The 20472-nt window shown below is 53.6% G+C and overlaps 1 protein-coding gene across 4 annotated transcripts in view; it reads right to left on the reverse strand.

The window, feature by feature from the left end:
* ZMIZ1 (zinc finger MIZ-type containing 1) overlaps window positions 1-20472 on the reverse strand; it is a 228178-nt gene that overhangs the window by 71009 nt on the left and 136697 nt on the right. For all 4 annotated transcript variants that reach the window (XM_072971228.1, XM_072971227.1, XM_072971229.1 and 1 more), the window contains one exon: window positions 20220-20325. In XM_072971228.1, coding sequence (XP_072827329.1) covers window positions 20220-20325 — 106 coding nt within the window. The remainder of the gene's footprint in view (window positions 1-20219; window positions 20326-20472) is intronic.

The following is a 20472-nucleotide window of genomic DNA, read 5'->3' on the forward strand; positions in this document are numbered from 1 at the left end:
CTTTGAAGGGAAGGGAGGCCCAAGGCAGCTCGAATGTCCGTGCCTCAGCAGTCCTGGGTTTTTTTTCCTGTTCCCCGGACACAGCTTTGACAGGGGGCTTCCGGACAGCCCCCAGTTCGACTGACATAAGCTCCCTGCAGTTGTAAAAGCAATTTTCCTTCCTGCTGAAACTGTCAGTCTTTCTGCCTGCCTGGCTGGGCAGCACACCTCCCTGTCTGGGCTGGGGCAGCCAAATTTCACTCCTGATGCTCCCCAGACAAAGGCTCTCACAGGCACCAGGAGGAGGCCGTCCTCCGCTCTGCAGAGGAAGAAATGGAGCTCAGATGAGGGAAGGATTTCAGGCCGTACACACTCTCTGACTCATGGCTGGGGGCACCAGCAACGCTGAATGCAGGCTGCCCCAACTACCACCTGACCCCAGTGTACCCCACAACCTGCACAGCCTATGACATCAGCCCTTTTTTCCTACAGGGACTCTACTTGCCTATCTGGAAACATCAACTCCTTGAGCATCGAAGTAAAGACAGCCTAGTCAATTTTCAGCTGAGGAAACAGACTGAGGCTCAGAGAGGGACCAGGGCTTCCTCCAGTCACATAGCAAATTAGTGACAGAGTCAGGACTAGATCCAGGACATCTGGATTGTTCCAGAGCCCCAAGCCATCCCTCCCAGTGTTTTCACCAACTGCAATGTCAAGGGTCAGCTCTCCAAACTGTAAAGTGCTAGACACATTTACTATTCTAAATGGCTCTTGCCCATCAACTGCTTCTTTCTATGAGCTAGGATTCAGATGGGGAGTGTCTGCCCTACTCTGTTCTTCCCCCTCTTCACAGGGAGGTTGGGGGCTAGACTCTGGAACTTTCAGTCCCTTCCTCATCTACAGTGGGGGTCACATGCATCAGGAAGATGGGTGGTGGCATGAAAAGAAGATGGGTTTGGACTCAAAAGAAGGAAGCAGCTCCTGACAGTCAGGGCTGCCCAGGGTGGTAGCAGGCACCTTTGTCACCCGAGGTGTGTAAGCTGAGGATGGGGAGCTGTGGAAAGGATCCCATGCTGGTAGGCTTACGGTTCCTGAGGCCCTTTCTGTTTTGGGGTGCTGTGATAGGGAGGAGGAGAGGAAGGGTGGTTGAGAAGCATGCCCAAGCACCTCAGTGCAGCCTGGGCAGCAGTGCAGTAATTTTACAAGCTTCCTGAGCCCATCAAAGCTTGCCAGCAACCCTTCGTCACCTGGTGCACTCCCCGCCCTCCTCTCCTGACAGTCTTCCAGGTGCCTGCTCCCTTCCAGCCCCTTGCTCCCAGCCCATGGCAGCCCAGGGGATCTGGTGACTTCCTTCACTCCCCCAGCATGGTCCCAGGTGCCCCCCAACCCCGGGGGCTCAGGACGTGAACAGACAGGCCACGTAGGAATGTCTGTCTGGAGAAAATCCAACGTGGCCGCCAGGGCAGGGCAAGGAGTGGGAGGCCTGGTGTTGAAATCAGGACCTGCAGAGCTAAGCTCAGCAGGTGGGAACAGCACACTCCTCAGCCCAGAGGCCAAGGCCCCAGCTGAGGGAGATGCTGCCTGTGAGAAGGACTTGGGAGCTTACTGTGTGACCAAGGGCAGGTCACTGTCCCTCTCTGGGCCACAGCTTCCCCACCCACTGAAGACATCTAGTGTAGATGCAGGAACCTCTCTTTGCTGCTGGGGGCACCTGTCTCCCCAAGTTTGGCTGGGAAGACCCCAAGAAGTGTCACTATTGAGCTGACCCCCACTGATTTCCTGTAAAGGCCAGAGCAGACCAAGCAAGATTCCTATACTATACAGTTGGCCTTCTGTATCTGTGGACCCTACACCTGCATTTGCAGATTAAAAAATATTAAAAAAAATTTTTTTTTCAGAAAGTTCCAAAAAGCAAAACTTGAGTTTGTCACATGCTGGCAACTATTAACACAGCATTTACATTGTCTTTACAACTATTTACCTAACATTTACATTGTATTAGGTTTTATAAGTTATCTAGAGATGATTTCAAGTATACGGGAGGATGTGTGTTACTATACCATTTTATATACAAGAGACTTGAGCATTTGTGGATTTTGGTATCTGTGGGGGGGTCCTGGAACCAACCCCCTATGGATACTGAGGGGGTGTCTGTACATAATCCTGTTAAGACAAAGAAGCCAGTTGCAAAGCAGCAGGCCCACTATGGTCTCATTTTTGGATATTTATTTGCAGCCTATCTATACGCACATCATTTTTCGTAGACTGTGAGCTCCATGAGGGCAGAGATTTTTATCTGTTTTGATCAATACTGTATCCCTGGCAACGCTACACTTGGCATACGGTAGGTGTTCAACAAATGTTTGTTGAATAATGGTTATTCACCAAGTTATTATCCCATGGGAGTGAGAGCTCAGTTATTCTTTAATTTCTTTGTCATGTTCTGTGTGCCTTAACTGTTCTGCAAGGAGTATGTGCTATGTTTGTGATTAGAAATAAACACCCCATAAAACCACTTTCATTTTAGAATTGAATGAATTCAAAGTTGAGACTTTCCCCATCCTGAAAAGCGCTACACGTCATCGTCAGAACTGATAACTCGAGAAGCAAGCATAAAACAGCTCCAAGTCACCAACCGAGCGTCTGAGGCTCGGACTGCAGGTGACCTGGGGCAGGACGTGGGCAACAGGAGTCACCGTCTATTCCTTTCTTTCTACACCCGGCTCAGTTCCACCCCAGCGGTCTCTTGTCTTGGGGGACAGCCTCCAAACTGTTTTTTCTGCCTCTGGTGTAGGTCCCTCCTCTACCTGAGGTTTTCTAAAAAGCAAATCTGACCATGTCACTTCCTTGTCTAAAACCTCCTCTGGCTCCCCAGTGCTGTCAGGATCAAGTTCAAGTTCAAACTCTTTAGACTGGTATTCAAGGCCCTGGAAGTCTCATGCTTTGGTCTCCAAGAGAGTCTTTATGCTAGCCTCCACCTGGGTTGCTCCTGTCTGGATGCCTCCAGAAAATGGCTTAAAGGCTTTTATAAACCCTGGTTCACCCAACTTTACTGGGTGTATGCTTTCCCCCCAAATTTACACACCAAAGTGTTGAATAGTGGCTGGGTACCAGTCTGCAGCTGGGAGGAGAAACTACCACAAATCCAAGGGTGGCAGGGAAGCTAAATCCTGCTCTCCCACCAACTGAGGATTTGTCCATAGGGACTGGAGCCAGGCCCCCCATGATGAATTTGAAAGGTGGGACAAGACATGGGCCAGCAGCTTAGATAGGGGATGTCAAGGAGGGAAAAAAATCAGCCCTGGGGATCTCAGCCCTGAGGATGCTGTGGTTGGGGGCCAAGCAGCTTTGCCTCTTCTCTGACTCAGTTTCCTCATCTGGGATGCAGGCAGCATTTTGGGATGTGTGGTAGGAAGTCACAGCTCTGGGAGCAGCACTCCTGCTGCTCCCCTCAGCAAAGGGAGCCCACTCCCCCCCTTGGGCCCCAGACAGAACTGGCATTGTGGTATGTAATTGAATTTGGCCTAATTACCTAATTGTGCTGAGAAACAACCAGTACCAACAGAAGCTTCAAGTGTCGGGGGTGGTTGGAAGCCAGGAGCCAAGAGGCAGCCTCCAGATTCCCTAGGCATCCAAGGGAAGCAGTGCCAGCACCAGCACCCTTATATCCCTTAACCTCTCAGTTGCTTGGAACCCTGGGAGGCAGGTGGCAACTGTTCCCATTCTACAGGTGAGGAAACTGAGGCTCAGAGAGAAGCATCTTGCCCAGGGATACCAAGTAAGAAGAAGTAGAGAGAAAATTTGAACTCACATTTCCTCTGCATTTGGGGCCTTTGCACATGCTGTTTCCTCTGCCCAGAATGCCTTTCCCTGTCCTCTTTGGGCAGATTTTCTCCTTGGAGCCTTCCTGCAAGGGTCGTTTCCTTGAGAAAGCTTTCTCTCAGCTCCCAGGCCCATGGCCCTCCTCCACTCAACCTTTGCAGAGCCGGTCACAAGATTACATCATCGTCGGAAGACATTTATTCCAAGTCGGTCCTCTCCATCAAGCCCTGAGCTTCTGGAGGGTAAGGACCACATCCTCCTCACTCACACTATGCAGGCGTCTAGCACAGGATGCTGTGGTGCTCAGTAAATGTATGCTGAATGAAAGGAGGAATAACCTCTAAATTCTTGGATTCTTCCAGACGTAGTCTGTTGGTTTCCTGCCATCACTGGGGGTGGGGGCCTCATCTGCAAGGAGTAATGCACCTGGGACTATGACAAGGGTCCCCCAGAGTCATAGGGGAAGGATAGGAAGGCCACTCTGTGAGGCCCTGATCTGGGAGCTACAGAGATGAGATCCCACTGTTGGGAAGTGAAGGGACAGGAACAGGGTCACCCAGCTTGCAAGGAGCCAGGACTGGAAGACAGGACTGCCTGGGTCTGGGACCTGGCCTCACCACCCTTACCATGCTATTATCAAGAGACAGAATGAATGAACAAGGCTAATGACAGAGGGACACATAACTTAATCCAAAGAAAATTAGGTGAAGAGTGGAATTTCAGGTCTTGTGAAACAAGGCAGGAGAGATATGATTAGATCCCTCCACAAAGGCAGCTGCCCCCTGGGCTGGTTCACAAGGCAGCCCGGCCCCTGGGACGCATCCAGGGCTCCACTCATCCAGTCACCGGGATGTCAAGCCTCCTTCTTTCTTCTGGGAGGTAGTCTGACCTGGTACCCAAGTGTGCAGGAGCAGGACTGCCTGGGTCTAATTCTAGCCCAGCCACTTGCTAATTGTGTGGCCTTGAGCAAGTAATTAACCTTTCTGAGTCTCAGCTTCTCAATATTTTTATAAAGATGAAAGGAGAGGAAGTCTGTGCAGTATTTTGCCCAGCGTCTGGAACATGGTCAGAACTTCATAAAAGTTCACTCCTTAATTGATTCATAGTAGTAGTAAAATAAATGTAGTATTGGAAGCGATAGGCTAGCATGAGTAACAGCAGGAGCAGTCACAGTAGCTGTCATGGGAGTAACGGTCCTGCCAGTAGCAATGGGAAGAGTATTAGTGGTAAGCACCGTATCAGGTTGGCCCTCCCCCTGGCGCAAGGAGGGATGCTGGGAAGATTGCTCCCTCTTTCTGTGCTGATCTCCCCTCAGATAAAAAAAGAGGGTTGGGCCAGGTGATCCCCAAAGGCCCTCTGCACGCTGACATTCACATCAGAGTAACAGCAGCAATGAAAACAAAACTACTGCAGATACTTACTACTGAGACTTACATACCCCTTGCACTCCAAAAGGGCACTGTGCTCCCGCTTCCTCTGTCCTCTCCAGCGCACAGTATTCTCTTCCTCAACCCAGCCTATTTTTCCTCTCACAGCTAATTTTTGGGGAGAGGGTACTCTCCACCCACCTGTTTTGCCTGTTACCAGGATGTGGCAAGTGGATCCCGAGTTCTCACGCCACGCAGGGCACAGCTCCCTCCACGTCGTTGATCTAATCCTCAGTACCTCTGGGAGGGAGGTACGGTTATCATCATCTGTTTCCTGATGCCACTGCTAAGGCTCAGAGAGGTTGTGCCATTTACCTGAAGTCACACAGCTCGAAAGCAGGGAGCAGGATGCAAACCCAGGGTGGCCCACCTCCATGGCTGGACATGCCATGTGGGTGATTTCTACACTTCAAAGACTCCTGTGCCACCCCCGCTTCCACTCCACTCAGGTGCTCCTCACTACCAACCCTCCCCTGCTCACATGGCATGAGGCCTCTTCCCATATTCACTGAAGATAACACAGTCGGCATGTACTCCACAGACGTACCCTTCTTCCTCCCATCCGTCATGAGACCATCTGTCCCTGCTTAGTCCTCAATGGTTTAAGTCCCGCTCCTCCACTGGCCACCTGAGAGCCAGCCCTCAGGCACAGCTGGACTGTCCACTACTGAGTCTTAAATACGAGGTGGTCGACAACATTAAAAACTTCAGGAGGGGAGTGGAGGGTATAGCTCACTGGTAGAGCACGTGCTTGGTGTGCATGAGGTCCGGGGTTCAATCCCCAGTGCCTCTGTTAAGGTGCAGGGGGGAACCTAAAAAAAATCCTCAGGATACTTCTTGCAGAATTGGAAGCCCTGGCGGTTCTGGGCACATGTCTCACATGGCCTCAGGAGGCCCCCTGCGCAGTGGCTGCCCCGTTGGGGGTTCTGGGCTCTCTGATCCCCCAGACTCACCCCGTGTTTTCCCCCTGGATGCCACTGCTCTTTGTGTCACCTCCTGGCTGGGTGGATATGTGGGTCTGTGACACCAAACTGAGGAAGCCCTTTCCACCTGGTGCCCGGACCCTGAAGTCTAGCCTCGGCCAGCCCGGGGCACTGGTCTTCCGAGGGAACAGACCCCACTGATGGGCTGCCTCCGTGCTCCCTGTCCTCTCTCTTTAGAGGGGCAGTGCCTTCCTCCTCTGCTGTTTTCTCCTCACACTGTTCTCTCTTCGTTTGGGGTGGGAGGAGAAGAACCAGATGCAGAAGCCCGGTCCCCAGGAGGCAGACACACCAATCTCTCCCCGGAGAGACTGGGAGTGGCTCACACTCATCACACTTGCCAGCGCCCGGCCTCCCGACGGAGCGCGATGGCACACCAATCTCCCGCCGTCTGTGCCTGGGGAAGGCGAGCTCCTGTTTTCTCTCTTCCCAGCCCCGTTTGCACAGACGTGGGCCCTTCACACACACACACGGGCCCCGTGCCTCCCGGCCTCCCAGCAGACGCTTAATTGGGAGGCAGCGATTCTAAACATCTGGGCCGCACATCTGAGAGTGGGCTCGGGACCACACGGAGCCTGGAGGAAAGGGAAGACATGCAATTATGTCACTTCCTCGGCTGACGGTACTCAGGAGGGGACAGCGCCAAACAGCAGCAGGCACTTCTGGGGATGTAGCCCAGGGCTGGACTGGGGCTGCCCCGGGCAGTGAGCCTGGGGCCCAGAGTAAGAGGCTGCAGGTGACGACGCCTGGGAAGAGCTGAGCTGCAGCCAGCAGGACCGGTGGTGCATGGAGCTGCGGTCCCAAGGGGAAAGGAAGAGACAAAGGAAATGAAGGAGAGAGGAAAGGAGAGGGGAGGAGGACAGCGAGGGAGAAAGAAGAAAAGAGAGGGAGGGAAGGAGAGAGGGAGAAGGACTGAGGGAAGGGGAGGGAGGAGAGACATGGGCAGAGGGAGAGAGGGGAAGAGAAGGAGCGAGCCAGGAGGACAGAGTGGGGAGGGGAGACTATTTTATTTTGTTCAGCATGGAGAGAGGCCTGACCCTTCCAGGCAATGGAGCTGCCCCTGGCAGCCCACAGGGAGAGCAGCAGCCTCCGACAGGGTGCGTGGTGGACACAGACGACCCAGTTCTGATCTCAGCCCAACTCAGCCACTCCCCAGCTGTGTGATCCTGGGCACGGACTTCACTTTTCTGAGCCTCAGTTTCCCCATCTGCAAAAGGGGATAGAACTCTCCTTCGTGGGTCATTGTAAGAGTCAAGGTGCTCACCTGTGTCAAGTGATGGCAGAGTCCGGACTATCCCTGAACTGTCCCTGGTTTTTCCAGCCCCTCTGAGTTGGGAGCTTCCTGCTGGAAGTGGCTGGCCCCAGAGGGTTCTGCACGCCCCACCCCCACCCGCCTTCAGCTTCTCCTTTTGCCGATGTGGGTCTGTTGACATTGTGTTTTTCCTAACCTGTCCAGGTCTGTGAGCTCTTGGCGGATTCAGAAGATCTCTAGGGTTACCTAAGTGCCAATCACAAAGTCAGCATATAATAGGTGCCCTTGCACGTTTGTCTAAGGGGTGAATTAGTTTATCCTTGCACTAAGTTTCTGCTGTCATTATAATTATGTGCCTGTTTCAAAGGCAGGCTCCTACTCCCCCCCCACCCCTCTTCAGTAATTCTTGCTTCCTGCCAGAGACAATAGTGGCTCTTCATCCCAAACAGGTGAGACCAGGTCCTTTGGAATTCCCTACAAGAGTCCAGCCCCAGGCAACGTTTCCCACCTGACCAGCCTCAACAAGCCAGAAAATGTGCCTAGGAATATAATGAAGCATCTGTTAATAGCTCTTCAAGGGAAGTCATTGGCTAGAGCTCCCAAGCTCTGGAGTCTGTTTCTCTCTGGACCCAGGAACAGCAAGGGCAGGCACGGCCAGCCGAGGAGGCGATGATTCCTTTCAGCCACCTGCCAGGCCACCACCCTGCCCCCAGAGAGGGGAATTACCACCTTGCAGAGCTTCCACTGCAAAACACAAACACCTGGTTGCCTGGGCAGCACCTTGCCTGGGTGACGTGCTCCAGATGGTCCCTTGAGAGGCAGCTGGGTTGCCACGGAAACGGAATTGCTGCTGCTTCAGCCAGGAGACTTGGATTCCAGATCCTCTGGACCCCAGGCTTAGAGAGGTGAAGTGATTTGCGTAAAGTCACACAGCAAGTAGGTTTCAGAGCCTGCACTGCAAGGCAGGACTTACTAACAGAACGATTATGTAGCCCTTCTGAGATGCCAGCTTGAGTTAAGTACTTTGCACTCATTATTTTGTGAGAGGCTGGAGACGTGGCTGAGGACGCACTTGGCATGGATGTGATGGAGCTGAGCTGAGCCCAGTTCAGCCTGATCCTGAAAGCCCGAGCTTGGACCCCTATCTCATGCTGCCGTCTCTTTGGTTTCTAGGTTTTGGCTCTGCATGCCCTGAGACCAGCCCTATCCCAGCAGCTCACTGGACCCGACTCAAGGGCCACTGAAAGCGTGGGGGCCAGGAGGGCTGGGGGCCTGCAGGTTGGGACCAGCACTTCCAGGGCCTGGTCCCTCCTAAGCCCTCGCTGTGCTCTGCACACTGATGACGGGTAGCTTATGAGGGACAAGAGGATGAGGGTCTGTTGGCCAGATGGGCCCTGGGGACAAGGCTGAGCAGGACACTCACATTTGAGCCTGATCCCTGAGAGAGAAGGTACAACCCCGGGCGAAAAGGAGAGAGGACTTGGAGTTAGAGCAGCCTGGTTCACACCCTCCCCCTACTCCCTTGCTTCTTTCCATCCTCTCTTTAGTCTCAACTGTCCACACATCTGTCCCATCAGAGGGTCTGTCCACTCACCCCTCACCTTGTTACATAAAGGATCTGAGTTACTTTGGGCAAGTGTTCTTTTACTTGGGCAAGTTGTTCATCAGTTTTCCAATCTACACAATGGGTTGGTTCATCATGAGGATCAGGGCTGATGTTCATAAAACACTTAGTACAAAGCCTGGCATGAAGTAGGAGCTCAAGAAATGGTACTTTAAATGTTACTTTCTCTCTTGAAAGAATTTTGGGAAGGGTTGCTGGGAGACTTAGAGAGACAGAGACCCTCAAACTTCCCCAGGCCAAGGCACAGACAGGGTGTCACTGGCCCTGTCTAGCCTGCCTCAGCCGGCTCTCTGACTCTGTACTCCTGTAGGCTGCCTGCCTCCCCGACTGGGGTCAGCCTCCTTTTTGGAGGGGAAGATGGGGTGGGGGTGCAGGGAGGGCTAGGGGAGGAAGATGTGCTGTTAACCCCATGTGAACCTCTGCTGTCTTAGAGAAACCTGTAGGCATCCAGCCCTCAAGAAGGGGCCATTCCCTGGCCTGAGTTAACAGGACCCCACTCTACCTACTCACTTGGAGGTGGGTGTTGTTGGCACTTATCTTGGACCTACTTATTCCATATTTTTTCAGACCCCAAATCAAGACATAGGTCAGGCAGAGGGTTCTGACCTATCTCCAGGTATGAGAGGCATCCTAAGAAAGTCTGAATGCCAGCATGTTGGAATAAGATTGCTAACACGTATACAGCACCTAGTATATGCTAGGCCTTGTTCTAAGCACCGTACATACATTAACTTACTTAAGACCCGTGATGTAGGCATTATTACAATCCCCTTTTATCACTTAAGGCAAGCTTGGCACAGACAGGGTAAGTGACTTTTCCAAGGTCACACAGCTGGTGAGTGGAGGGTTGGGTGGTTTTCATACCCAGACATGCTGTTGCCACGTCCAGGCTTTTAAGCACTACTCCTCTCTCTGAAATAGCTGAATGGTTTCTGGAAAAAAAATATTTGAAATTGGGGTTGACCAGAAATTGTGATAAGAAAGCTGACATGTACTGAATGTTTACTATGCGCCAGGCTCTCTGCTCCTCACCATCCCTGGGACCGTGAGGATTGAATGAGCGCAAAGATGCGAGGGCGTTTAACCTCCCAACAAGGACAAATCACTGTCAAATACTTAATATCTCTACCTGCAAGCAATTCAGGTGATCCTGACAAGCTCTCTTCAGTCCTTAACACGTCTTTTTCAGCATTTCATCTCAACCTGTACATAGAGAGTAGGGGGCAGCTTACAGCTTCAGGGTTAGAGATTCTTGTTTGAATCACAATCTTGGCTGTTTTTAACCAAGTGGCCTTGGTTAAATCACTCACTCTTCCTAAAGCCCAGTCTCCTCACCTCTAAAATGGGGCAGACTTGGGTCTGGGATCAACATGGATGTTTTACACAGTGTCTGGGACCATGAGAAACACTGACCAAATATTTGCTATCATCACGATTGAAAGGGGCGATAAATTAGATTTTTCTGTCCTAATCTAGATGCCCTGCCCTGGCTCTGTAAGTCTAAACAGGCAGGGCTGATGATACCTGCACCATCGTTAATTTCTGTCTGCCTGTCTAACCCAAGGGGTATTTACAAGGCTGTGGCTTGCAACACTTGCTTTAAAAGTTCCATAACCACCTTGCCCACTTTCTGCCAAGTCTCTGCTCCATTTCACTCTCACACCCTTGAATCCCCTGAAATCCCTCCTCTGGGGTTGAGAAAGCTAAGCTCTGTCTTAAAACCAAAGCTCTGGCTTCCTTAATCCTCTTACCTGACTCTTTCCTCTGCAGAATTAATTGGTGCCCATGGCTTTATGAACTTCTCTAGCGGCCACGGCATCTTCAGGGCACCCTGGGGTGGTGGGGAATGTTTTGGCCGGACCTCTGTCCCGGATGCACCTTTGGGCTGGGTTGTGGAAGGCAGCACTGTGGCTGCAAGGTGACAACAAACTTGGTGCCTGGAGGGTGATAACCCTGTGGCCCTGCATCGACCCAGAGGCCATGCATGTCTTTGGGGACACCTGCAGAGAAGCAGGGATGGCCTGAGATCTGGTCCCACTTCCGCAACCACTGAGGCCATCTCCCCACCTTTCAGAACCTTAGTCTTTTCCTCTTTCAAGGGGAATAAGCCCGCTTTGGGGATCTCAACGGGCTGGACAAGGAAGGCCATGTAAAGGGCCTGTGTCTGTGTGGGATTACTGTCATTTCTCATGCACAGAATGGGAGCATTCATTGACTTCAAACCCCGGGAGCAGGGACTGTGTGTGGTGCATTTATATGTGTTTGTAGCCCCCGTGCTTGGCACGGAGTGGGTCTGGCAAAAGATGCTTATCATTCCTTGCCCTGAAAATTCCTGTTTAGTACTTTTTATTCTGGGAGGCATTCTCAAGCCCATGACCTCATCATTCTCCCTGTAGCCATGAAGATGGAGAAATGGTGCAGATGCACTGGACTGTGGAAGAAATGGATGCTGGGTGAGGGGATCGGCCTGACTGGGGGAGGTGAAGGTGGAGGGTGGCACTCAGGCCTCCGTGGCCTCATCCGGGGCTGTCCTCTGACTGGAGCATCCTTAAGTGCGGACTAGGGGATGTGGTGCCCAAGATGGCTTAAGGTGGCCACGGGACCACTGAGGAAACCAAGACCAGGTCAGCTCTCTTCCCATGTTTGGTATGTTACTATTTCAAGAAGGAGAGCCTCAGTTTCCTAAATTCCAGGCTCCCATTTTAACTGGCAGAGTTAGCCTAGTCTCTACTGCGAAGCAGGCGCCTGGAGCTCCACCCAGACGCAGTCAGCGTCCAGACGTGGCGAGGGAGGCGGGTCTGCCAGTTATGGTGGCGATAAGTAGAAGATAAAAAGTTTCCTTTTCAAATTTCCATCTTGAAGTCAAAATAAGTAAGTAGCAATATGAGGAATACAATCAGAATATGAGTGGGACTGGAATACAGCAGGGGTGATGAGGATGGGATGCAGGTGACGGAAACTGGGCAGGTGCCTTGCTGCTGGCACCATAGCTGCCGCATCACACACCCTCTGCTTGCTGTGAGCCCCGTGACTCTGCCGGGCATCTTCGCCAAGGCGAGTGCTGGAGGGTGCATCCACGTCTGACCCCAAGGAGCCCTCAACCTATAGCAGATGCCGGATGCTGGGTAAACACCTTGTGGTCCTGGCCTCTCAGGCTGACCAAGGGGCACATTCTACTCTGTCTCCAGGAGCTCCCCACAGCAGGTACAGAGAGTGCTTAACAACATGCTTTCATCCACCCCCTTCCCTTCCCCGTCTCATGTCTCTGCTTCTCTCCTGGTGTTTTCTGGGCGCCTCCTAAATAAATTGTTTGCACTGGAATCTTCGTTGCAGGGTCTGCATTTGGGGGAACCCAAACTCAAGACACACATCATTTGATTGAGGTGTCCCCAGCAGTCTCTCCTTCCAGTCTGGCCTCACAGACCCCATCCCAATCACATGGCCTGGGTGCACGGAGTCCCTGCTGGGGCTCTGGACTGGAGCCGTGAGGGTCCAGGTAAGCCAAGCAGCCCCATGTTAAGAGGGTTCTGCACTGCCTGTTGGGGTCCCAGCTCCCAGATCCCCCTGCCATGAGCCGACGCCCTCATCCTCCCACCCCCTCATTCTCCACCAGCTGGGCCCCAGGAGGCCATGTCCTTGCATACCCTGGCTCTGCCCGGGAGCCTGCAATGAGCTCATTCCGCACAAGAGAGGGAGACGGGAAGAGTAGCCTCCCCAGCGGGCAGCAGCCTGCCCCGCGGGGCCCTCGGGGACCCAGGGAGGGCCGCACTGGGGAAACTGCTGAGCCAGCCTGGAGACCAGGGCGCTCCTGCCCCCACCCCCCGACCCCTGCCAGCTCCAGCCAAACTCCAAAGGAATCCACAATGACCATCGCTGCTTCTGCTTAAAAACAGCGTCTGTGCTCCCTGCAGAAAACGTGGGAAATGAAGGCAGAGTCGCCATCCCCACCCAGGCAGGTCCCTTGTTTCTAAGCTGACATTCTGGTATATTCCATTCTGTTTTCTGTTTTCCATGCCGAACTAAATGTACGCTTTGTTTTTGCACCTGGTTGAGGTCATGCTGAATGTACCATTTTGTTATCCTTCTAAAAAATGAATATTATGTCACAAGCATTTTCACGTAGTAATCATTCCTGGGAGACTTCACTTTTAATGGCTGCAGAGTGGCCAATGAAATACTCAGTCCCCCCTTACGGGGCCTGGAAGCTATTTCCAAATCTGCCCTCTCTCATTCTTCTGTGGCACCGCCCCTCTCCCCACTGTTCACTCCGACACCCCAGGGACCATCGCAGCTACCCCTCCCCCCAAGCCCTTAGCTTGGGAACGCTGTGTCCACAAACCCCCGTCATGTGGGCTCCTCCCCACTGTTCTTTTTCTCCAGGAGCAGAGTGAGGCCACTGGCTCCCAGGCCTCAGCCCTCAGGGAGCTGGGGGAGGGAAGGGAGCCAGGGGCCACTGGCCCAGGACAATCTATCCCATTTGCTCACACAGGGTCACTCAGAAGCGGGACGGCTCCCTCTACTCCAGATTTGAGCATCTGGAGGTCCAACACCTGCTTCCATGTGACCTGGGTCTGTCTCTTTTCTGTTAGAGCCTCAGTTTTCTCCTCTACAAAATGGGTATGTTGATAAGAGCCCCAGTGGCCTCTCCCACAGCAGTGACCTGATGGAAGGTGAGTGATAAACAGCTTTTGTCCTTTAAACAGAGCTGACTGCGAGTCGGTTCCCAGGGGCCTGGTGATGAAATCCAGAGCCCTTTCCTGAGCAGGACCTGACCTGGAGTGCCGAGGCGGCCAAGCAGGGGGAAGGAAGCCAAGTCCCTCCCCCACATCCCAGCTCTGCTGAGCTCAGACATGGGGGTGGGGGCTGGTGTCCAGGAGGAAGTCTGTCCCTGGCCTTGATGAGGCGCCCAGCCGGGCGGCCTGGCATTTCAAGGGCAAGGGCCTGCCTGCCCACTGTCTCTAGGGGAGCCAGCAAGTGTTAACAAATCCCCTGCAATTTGCACCCACCAATCCCGCCTGCTTGCTGAGAGGCTGCGAGTCGTTTTTCACGCAGAGCTGCGCACAGCTTTGTCTTAGAGAGACAGATCTGGCAGAGTGTCCCTGAATGAGGCCATTTGTCCTCCCCAGTGACGGTGACAGGAAGGCGGCTGCATGCTTTGGGGTGGGCAGAGGCAGAGGGGGGTGGACAGAGGCCATGGGGGAGGCGTGAAGGTGGAGATAGGAGCTGGGCCTCCGAGCGAGGCCAGGAATGTGCCCACCACTGTGGGAATCTGAGAGCCCCCCACTCAGCCAGGTGGAAGCACGGAGGACTGTTTTCAGAGACAGAGGAAAATGGTTTATGACCTGCCTTCTCCTGCTTAAGGAGTCCTGAGTGGAAGAGATGAAATGACTTGGCTGGCCTCTGAGGCCTGGGTCCCATCCCAACCCGCCAATGGAGGTGGGACACTTGCAATAAGGCCCCCTGTGTGTGGGTGGTCTGTCTCTGAGCCCCAGGACTGCTACACAAGTTGCTGCAGAAGCCCCCTGGGACTGAGGGCTTCCAAGAAGGACCGAGCTTCTCCCGAGCCCCTCCTGAGTGGAACACAGGCCACAGACCCAGAGGGGCAGGGCAGGGGCCCCATCACATTCCAGATTCTTCACCTCCAGGCTGGCTGGGGCCTGGGGCATGTCTCAGCCCCATCCCGTGGTCTGCTGTCGGCTCCTAGGGGCGGGGGGTGGGGTGGGGTGCTGTCAGCACATTGGAGAAACCTGATCAGGCAGATGTTTGTCAACACAAAGCAGGTGATCCGCTTTGCTTGGGTTTCCACGCCTGGGCCGGGGCTCAGGCGGCTGTGTTGGGACGTGAGGATGTGCACAGAACAGGGTAAGAAGCACACAAGCCCAGAGGGTCCAGCGGGTTTCCAAATGCAGGACATGCTTGGAGTGTAAGATAATGGGGGAAGCACAGCACTTATCGGAGGGATCAGCCACCACCACAGTGGGTTGTCGGCCCAAGGTTCCCATTCAAAGGATGTCAGGCATTTAACTGGACGGTGCACTCTCCAAAAAAGCAAATGCTGGCAACTAACAGGCATTTTTAAAAACCACCGAACAGTCAGACCTCAGCTGTCTGCAGGCCACATCCAGCCCACAGGTGGGTGATTGACAATCACCCTCCACTCACCCCTAAGCAGGCTGGTTTCCTCTTCCTTGAAGGTTTCAGGGGCTGCCTTTTCCAGCCCTGATTTCTCTGGTCCCTTCTCCAAACGCCTGCTGGCTGCCTCTCCCAGGATGCCTCTGGGACGCCCTGGCACCTCCCAGACCTGCTGCTCTCTCCACATTTTCCACTCTGCCAACAGCTCCATGCCTCTCATCTTAGATGTGAGCTCCGAGTCATCACTCAGGGAAGCAGGAGGGGCGTGAGGATGGGCAGCGAGCACCCCAGGCTCTTGTCTGGGCTCTGCCCTGCCCTGCTATGCCCTGAGGCAGGTCCCCTCTCTCTGGGCCTGGGCTCCCCATCCCTTGGGCTCTGAGATTTCCTATTCTGTTATTTTAACACACCGCTAGGCTGCTCACAGGGGTCAGCTAAGGGGACAGAGTCATTCAGGTGTGGGCAGTCGTGAGGCACACAGAGGGCTCTTGGAGACCTCGGACACGGTGACTGCCTGGTGCTTGGTGCCCACGTAGCCTGCAGGCGTGGGCCCGCTCCGTGCCAGGGAGGCTGACATTTAGGCGCTGACTGCCAAGTTGCCAAGAACTGGCACGCTGCAGTCGGTGTTGGGGGTGGGGGAGGGCAGCGTAGACCTGCCATGGTCTTGGAGGAGGGGGACGAAGGGAGGCACAAGGCAGGTGACCTTCTGGACCGAGGCAGAGGAGGAAGCCTCTGGCCTCCAAGGACCTTCCCCATGAGGAGGATGCCAGTGTGTGCGCGTGTGCGCGTGCTCCCGTGTGCGAGCACAGGCTAAAGGCTGCACCAGAACAAAGAGCGGGGGGCTGGGTATCTGAGGGGCCCACGTGGAGACGCCTGACTTGGCGGTTTGCTGCAGTGTCTGCTCTGCGCTCACGCTCCGTCTCTGTCTTTCTCTCTCTCTCTCACACACACACACCGCACAGCACTGCCCCCAGGCCTGAGCTCCTGCTCCAGAGCCCACCAATGCTGGCGCGCACAGCCCAGCCCGGCTCCCTGCCATCTCTCCTGACAAAGCACGGCTCCTCGCTGCATGAGCTCATCCCAACGGCCCTTGTCTGGCCCCAGCTTGGCCTCCTGACAAGAGAGACAGACAGGGAGATGGAGCGGGAGGAGGGGTGGGGGAGGCAGAGCGGGAGACGCGCACACACGTACACAGGCCTGTTCCTCACCCCAGACACATGCACACCATGACACAGGGAGAAAGGCTGAGGGGCGGCAGGGAAGGGAAGGACAGGCAGAGACAGCGCACGCACAGCATCAGAGACCCTCAGAGAGAAAGGGGAGGGAGAGAAGGGGAGGGTGAAAATCGCACACGTCAGTGAGACAGAACCAGAGCCCAGACAGAGATGGGAAGACAGGAGGGTGGGGGGACAGCAGGGCGGGCTGCAGGAGCTCTTTGGACAGAGCACGTTCTAGAACTGCACAGGCCTGACTCGGAGAGGCCCAGGTGGGCCCAGCTGTGGCCAGTGTGGCCAACACCCCCCCACACCACACGCACACCTGAAGCCAAAGGGACCCTCACAGCTGCATGCAGAGGTGGGGTTAGGAGGTCATGCACTCACCCACAGAGCCTCAGAGAAAGAGTGGTGGGAAATAGCCTTGCTGGGGCAGGAAGGGCCTCAGAGAGGTCAGGAACCATGATGGGGACAAGACAAGCAGAGAAGGAAGGCTGGAGACTAACACTGAGTCGGTATGCACTGTGCACCGGGTGTTAGCCGGCCCCTCACTTCCACAGCTGGGGAGTCTTGTTTGACCCTCGTGGGCAGCCTGCGGGTCAGGAACATAGGCCCTCTTTACAGAGGAGGCCACAGCTCTGGGAGGTGGGCGACGTGGCAAAGACGCGGCCAGTGCTGGAGCCTCCTCTGGAATTTGGGGTCCCTGCTCTGTCCTCCATGGCCTCCACCCCTCTCATAGTCCAGCCTGCCCCCTCCCATAGGCCTTTTAATCCCACCAGTGAAACCAGTAGCTGAAGCAGTCCCCCTCAGACTGGCACGCTGCCTTCCTAGAAGACAGGCCAAGCAGGGGGATGGCTGGGACCCTGAGAACCCTGAGGCCCGTGCTTCTTGAGGGGGAGCGGGCAGCCTGTGGAAGGTGATTGGTCATGGCTGTTGGTGCTGACCAGGGTTTGGCTCCTGACACGTGAATTCAAGTGACAGCTAAGCCACAGGCACTGCTGGGCCTCAGTGTTTTCAGCTGCAGAACAGGTTACTGAGAACTCACTTTAGGGGCCTAGGGCCTAACATATGACTAGATAGACACATGTATGGGAAAAGGCTTTATAAACTGTAAAGAGCTGTGCATAGCTTGGGTACAGATGGGGAAGGACTAAATCCCTTGTCTCAGGAGAAGAAGTGATGCTGGAAATACTGAGAGGATGGCCATGCTAGAGAGACTCGAGCAAAGTGAAGGGCTCTCCCAAATAGAGTAGCTTCTCAGATCCTGGTCCAGGAGGACAGGAGCCTCCTAGGTCTAGGTCCCCAGCCAGCCCCAGAGTCAGCTGTGATGCAGTGGGCAGAGCCTGAGGCCTGGAGTCAGGAGGCCATGACTTCAAGTCCCAGCTCTATCACTGACAAGCTGTGTGACAGCAGGCAAGTCACAAGACCTCTCTGAGCTTCAATGTCTTCATCCATAAACGCAGATAATATCCTGTGCCTCGCAGAGCTGGGCACTGTACAAAATATGGGAGAACACCCAGCATGTACCAGCAGGGGTGTGAGAGACACAGGTACCTGGGGAGCAGCCAGGGTTTCTAGGACAGTTCATTCTCCTGTTTTCCTCCCATCCCTCTGGCCACACTCTCCCTGCCTCGGTTTCACCTCTTACATATCCCTTGGAGTCATCCATTTCTCTCCACTCCACTCCACAGGAAGTGGAAACTTCCTGGTCTGGCCACCATCATCCTCATCCTGACATCCCAGCAACTCGCCAGCTGGCTCCTTCCATCCACACTGGCCTCCTCTGTGCAATCGGTTCTTCAATAGCTGGAGCGATCTTTTCAAAATGAGAATTTAGCCATGTTCCTGTTAACTCTTAGGACAAAGACCACAACCCTCCAGACAGGCCCTGTATGTCCAACTGCTGCTGACTTCTGCCTCTGGGCTCTAGAACCACTGTCCTTTTTTTAGTTCTGCCAAAAGCCAAGCTTGCTTCTACCTCAGGGCCTTTGCACAGGCAATTCTTTTTACCTGGGCAGCTTTTCTTCCTTTTCTTCACCTGCTCGAATTTTACTTGACCTTTGGGTCTTGGGGAAGCCTGTCCCCATTCCTGAGTGGTCTCACAGCATCCCTGACACACACACACACACACACACACATACGCCCACACACATAACAGGTATGATTATTTGATTAATGATTTTCTCTCCCATTAGACCAGGTGTTAGGAAACGATTCTATAACCTACTTTCATAAATAAAATTTTATTGGAACTAGCCACCCTTATTTGTTTACATATTGTCTATGGTTGCTTTCATATTGCCTGCAAGGCCTAAATTATTTACTATCTGGCTCTTTACAGAAAAACTTTGCCGACCCCTGCTCTGGACCGTTTTTCCAAGGTGAGACCATGTCTGTTTCACTCCTCAGCGCTACCCAGCCCCAGCCAGATGCCTGCACAGAGCAGACACTCAACGGAGACATGGACGTATATGCTTCTTGGATAAGTAGCAATTTTTACCTTCTCAAAATTGTATTGACTGAAGTTATTAAAACTGCAGATTCTATCAGGAATAGACGTCACTTATGAGATTCCAAGACCATTTTCTGACAAGCAGTTCAATACAATAGTGCTACCCCAACAAAGGCCGGCGCATCAGGGAGCTCAGAGCAGCTATTGGCTAACGAGATCTTCATCCCCTTTCATGAGTGACACGCAATCCATGTGCATGGACCACTGTAAACATACATAGAGCGGAGCGCAACCCCACATTTAAGAGACCGTGGGCTGCGCAGACTGATGAAAACCCATCGTGAGATGTCCTTCAGCATTTGCATTAAGGCTGTTTCTATATATACTCCAAAGAACTGATGAACGGATTCAGAGAAAACGTCTGCTTTATTTATACAGAGGAAATAACTGACTGCTTTTTCTTTTTCAATGAATTGTTCTGACTCGATAAAGCATGTTAACAACATCTAGACACCATGCTTAGCACTGACCCCGGCAAGTGAGGTCTCCTTGTCACTCCTGTCTTCCCGAGGAGATAAACTGAGGCTCAGAGACCACACACTTAGCAAGTGACAGGGCTGGGTTGTCCAGTCTGTTGGAGTTAAAGCTTACATGACACCCCCCACTTAAGCAAGGTAATGAGGATGGAGGGACAGGTAAAGCTGTACCTTTAGTGCGTTTAAAGCCTTTGCAGACAGAACGCTGCCTGGCACCTTCTGTGGCCTCTGTTTTCTATAAGATCAGGCAGTGACAGAGTTGCGATGGAGAATACTACACAGAGCAAGTTTTAGCACTCTGAATGTACTGGTTCATTTTAATTTTAATTTATGTTTTATTTTAAGTAAAAGCTCTTGAATAAATACAGTGGAGCGTCAAGGTTAAGAATGCTGACTCTGGAGTACAGGCCTGGGCTTAAATCCCAGCTCTGCCACTTTTCAGCTGTGTGACCTGGGGAAACTCTTCAGCTTCGCTGAGCCTCAGTTTCCTGGGCTGTAAAATGGGGACGATCAAAGCACTTACACCAAGGGGTCACCGTGGTGCTGAGACGAGAGGACGCATGTCTCCCTTTAGCCTGCTGTTGGGGTGTGGTGTGCCTTGGGCCCTTCGCTGGCCCTGAGATGAGGAACAAACCCCACTCATGGGCCCTGGAGCCCAGCAGGTGAGCTGCTGCTCCTTGCAGGCTCACACCACACCTGGACAAACAGAGGTGCCAGCCGACAGGGGTGGCAACAGTCCTGGGGTCGAGTCCCGTGCCCCACCCACCTCCCAGTGACACTGTGGAGCCCCCAGCCGTCACCTACCAGCAGACTTCGGAGTGAACTTGTCTCGGTTCGCGGCACACACAGCCAGCAGTCTGTAGCCGAGATCCAGGTCGAACCCTTGCTGAGCTGCCACCCGACTGACCACCTGCCAGCAAGATGGGGAGGAAGGGCAGGGGTGAGTAACTGTTCACGCCAGGCTTTTGGTCCCAGAGTGGTGGATGTGTCTGGTTCACAGGTGAGGCGGGCAGGCTAAGGCAGGTCCCCAACATCAGGCAGAGCTGGGACTCAAACT

This window comes from Vicugna pacos, chromosome 11, assembly GCF_048564905.1.
Source record: "Vicugna pacos chromosome 11, VicPac4, whole genome shotgun sequence".
Classification (NCBI taxonomy): domain Eukaryota; kingdom Metazoa; phylum Chordata; class Mammalia; order Artiodactyla; family Camelidae; genus Vicugna; species Vicugna pacos.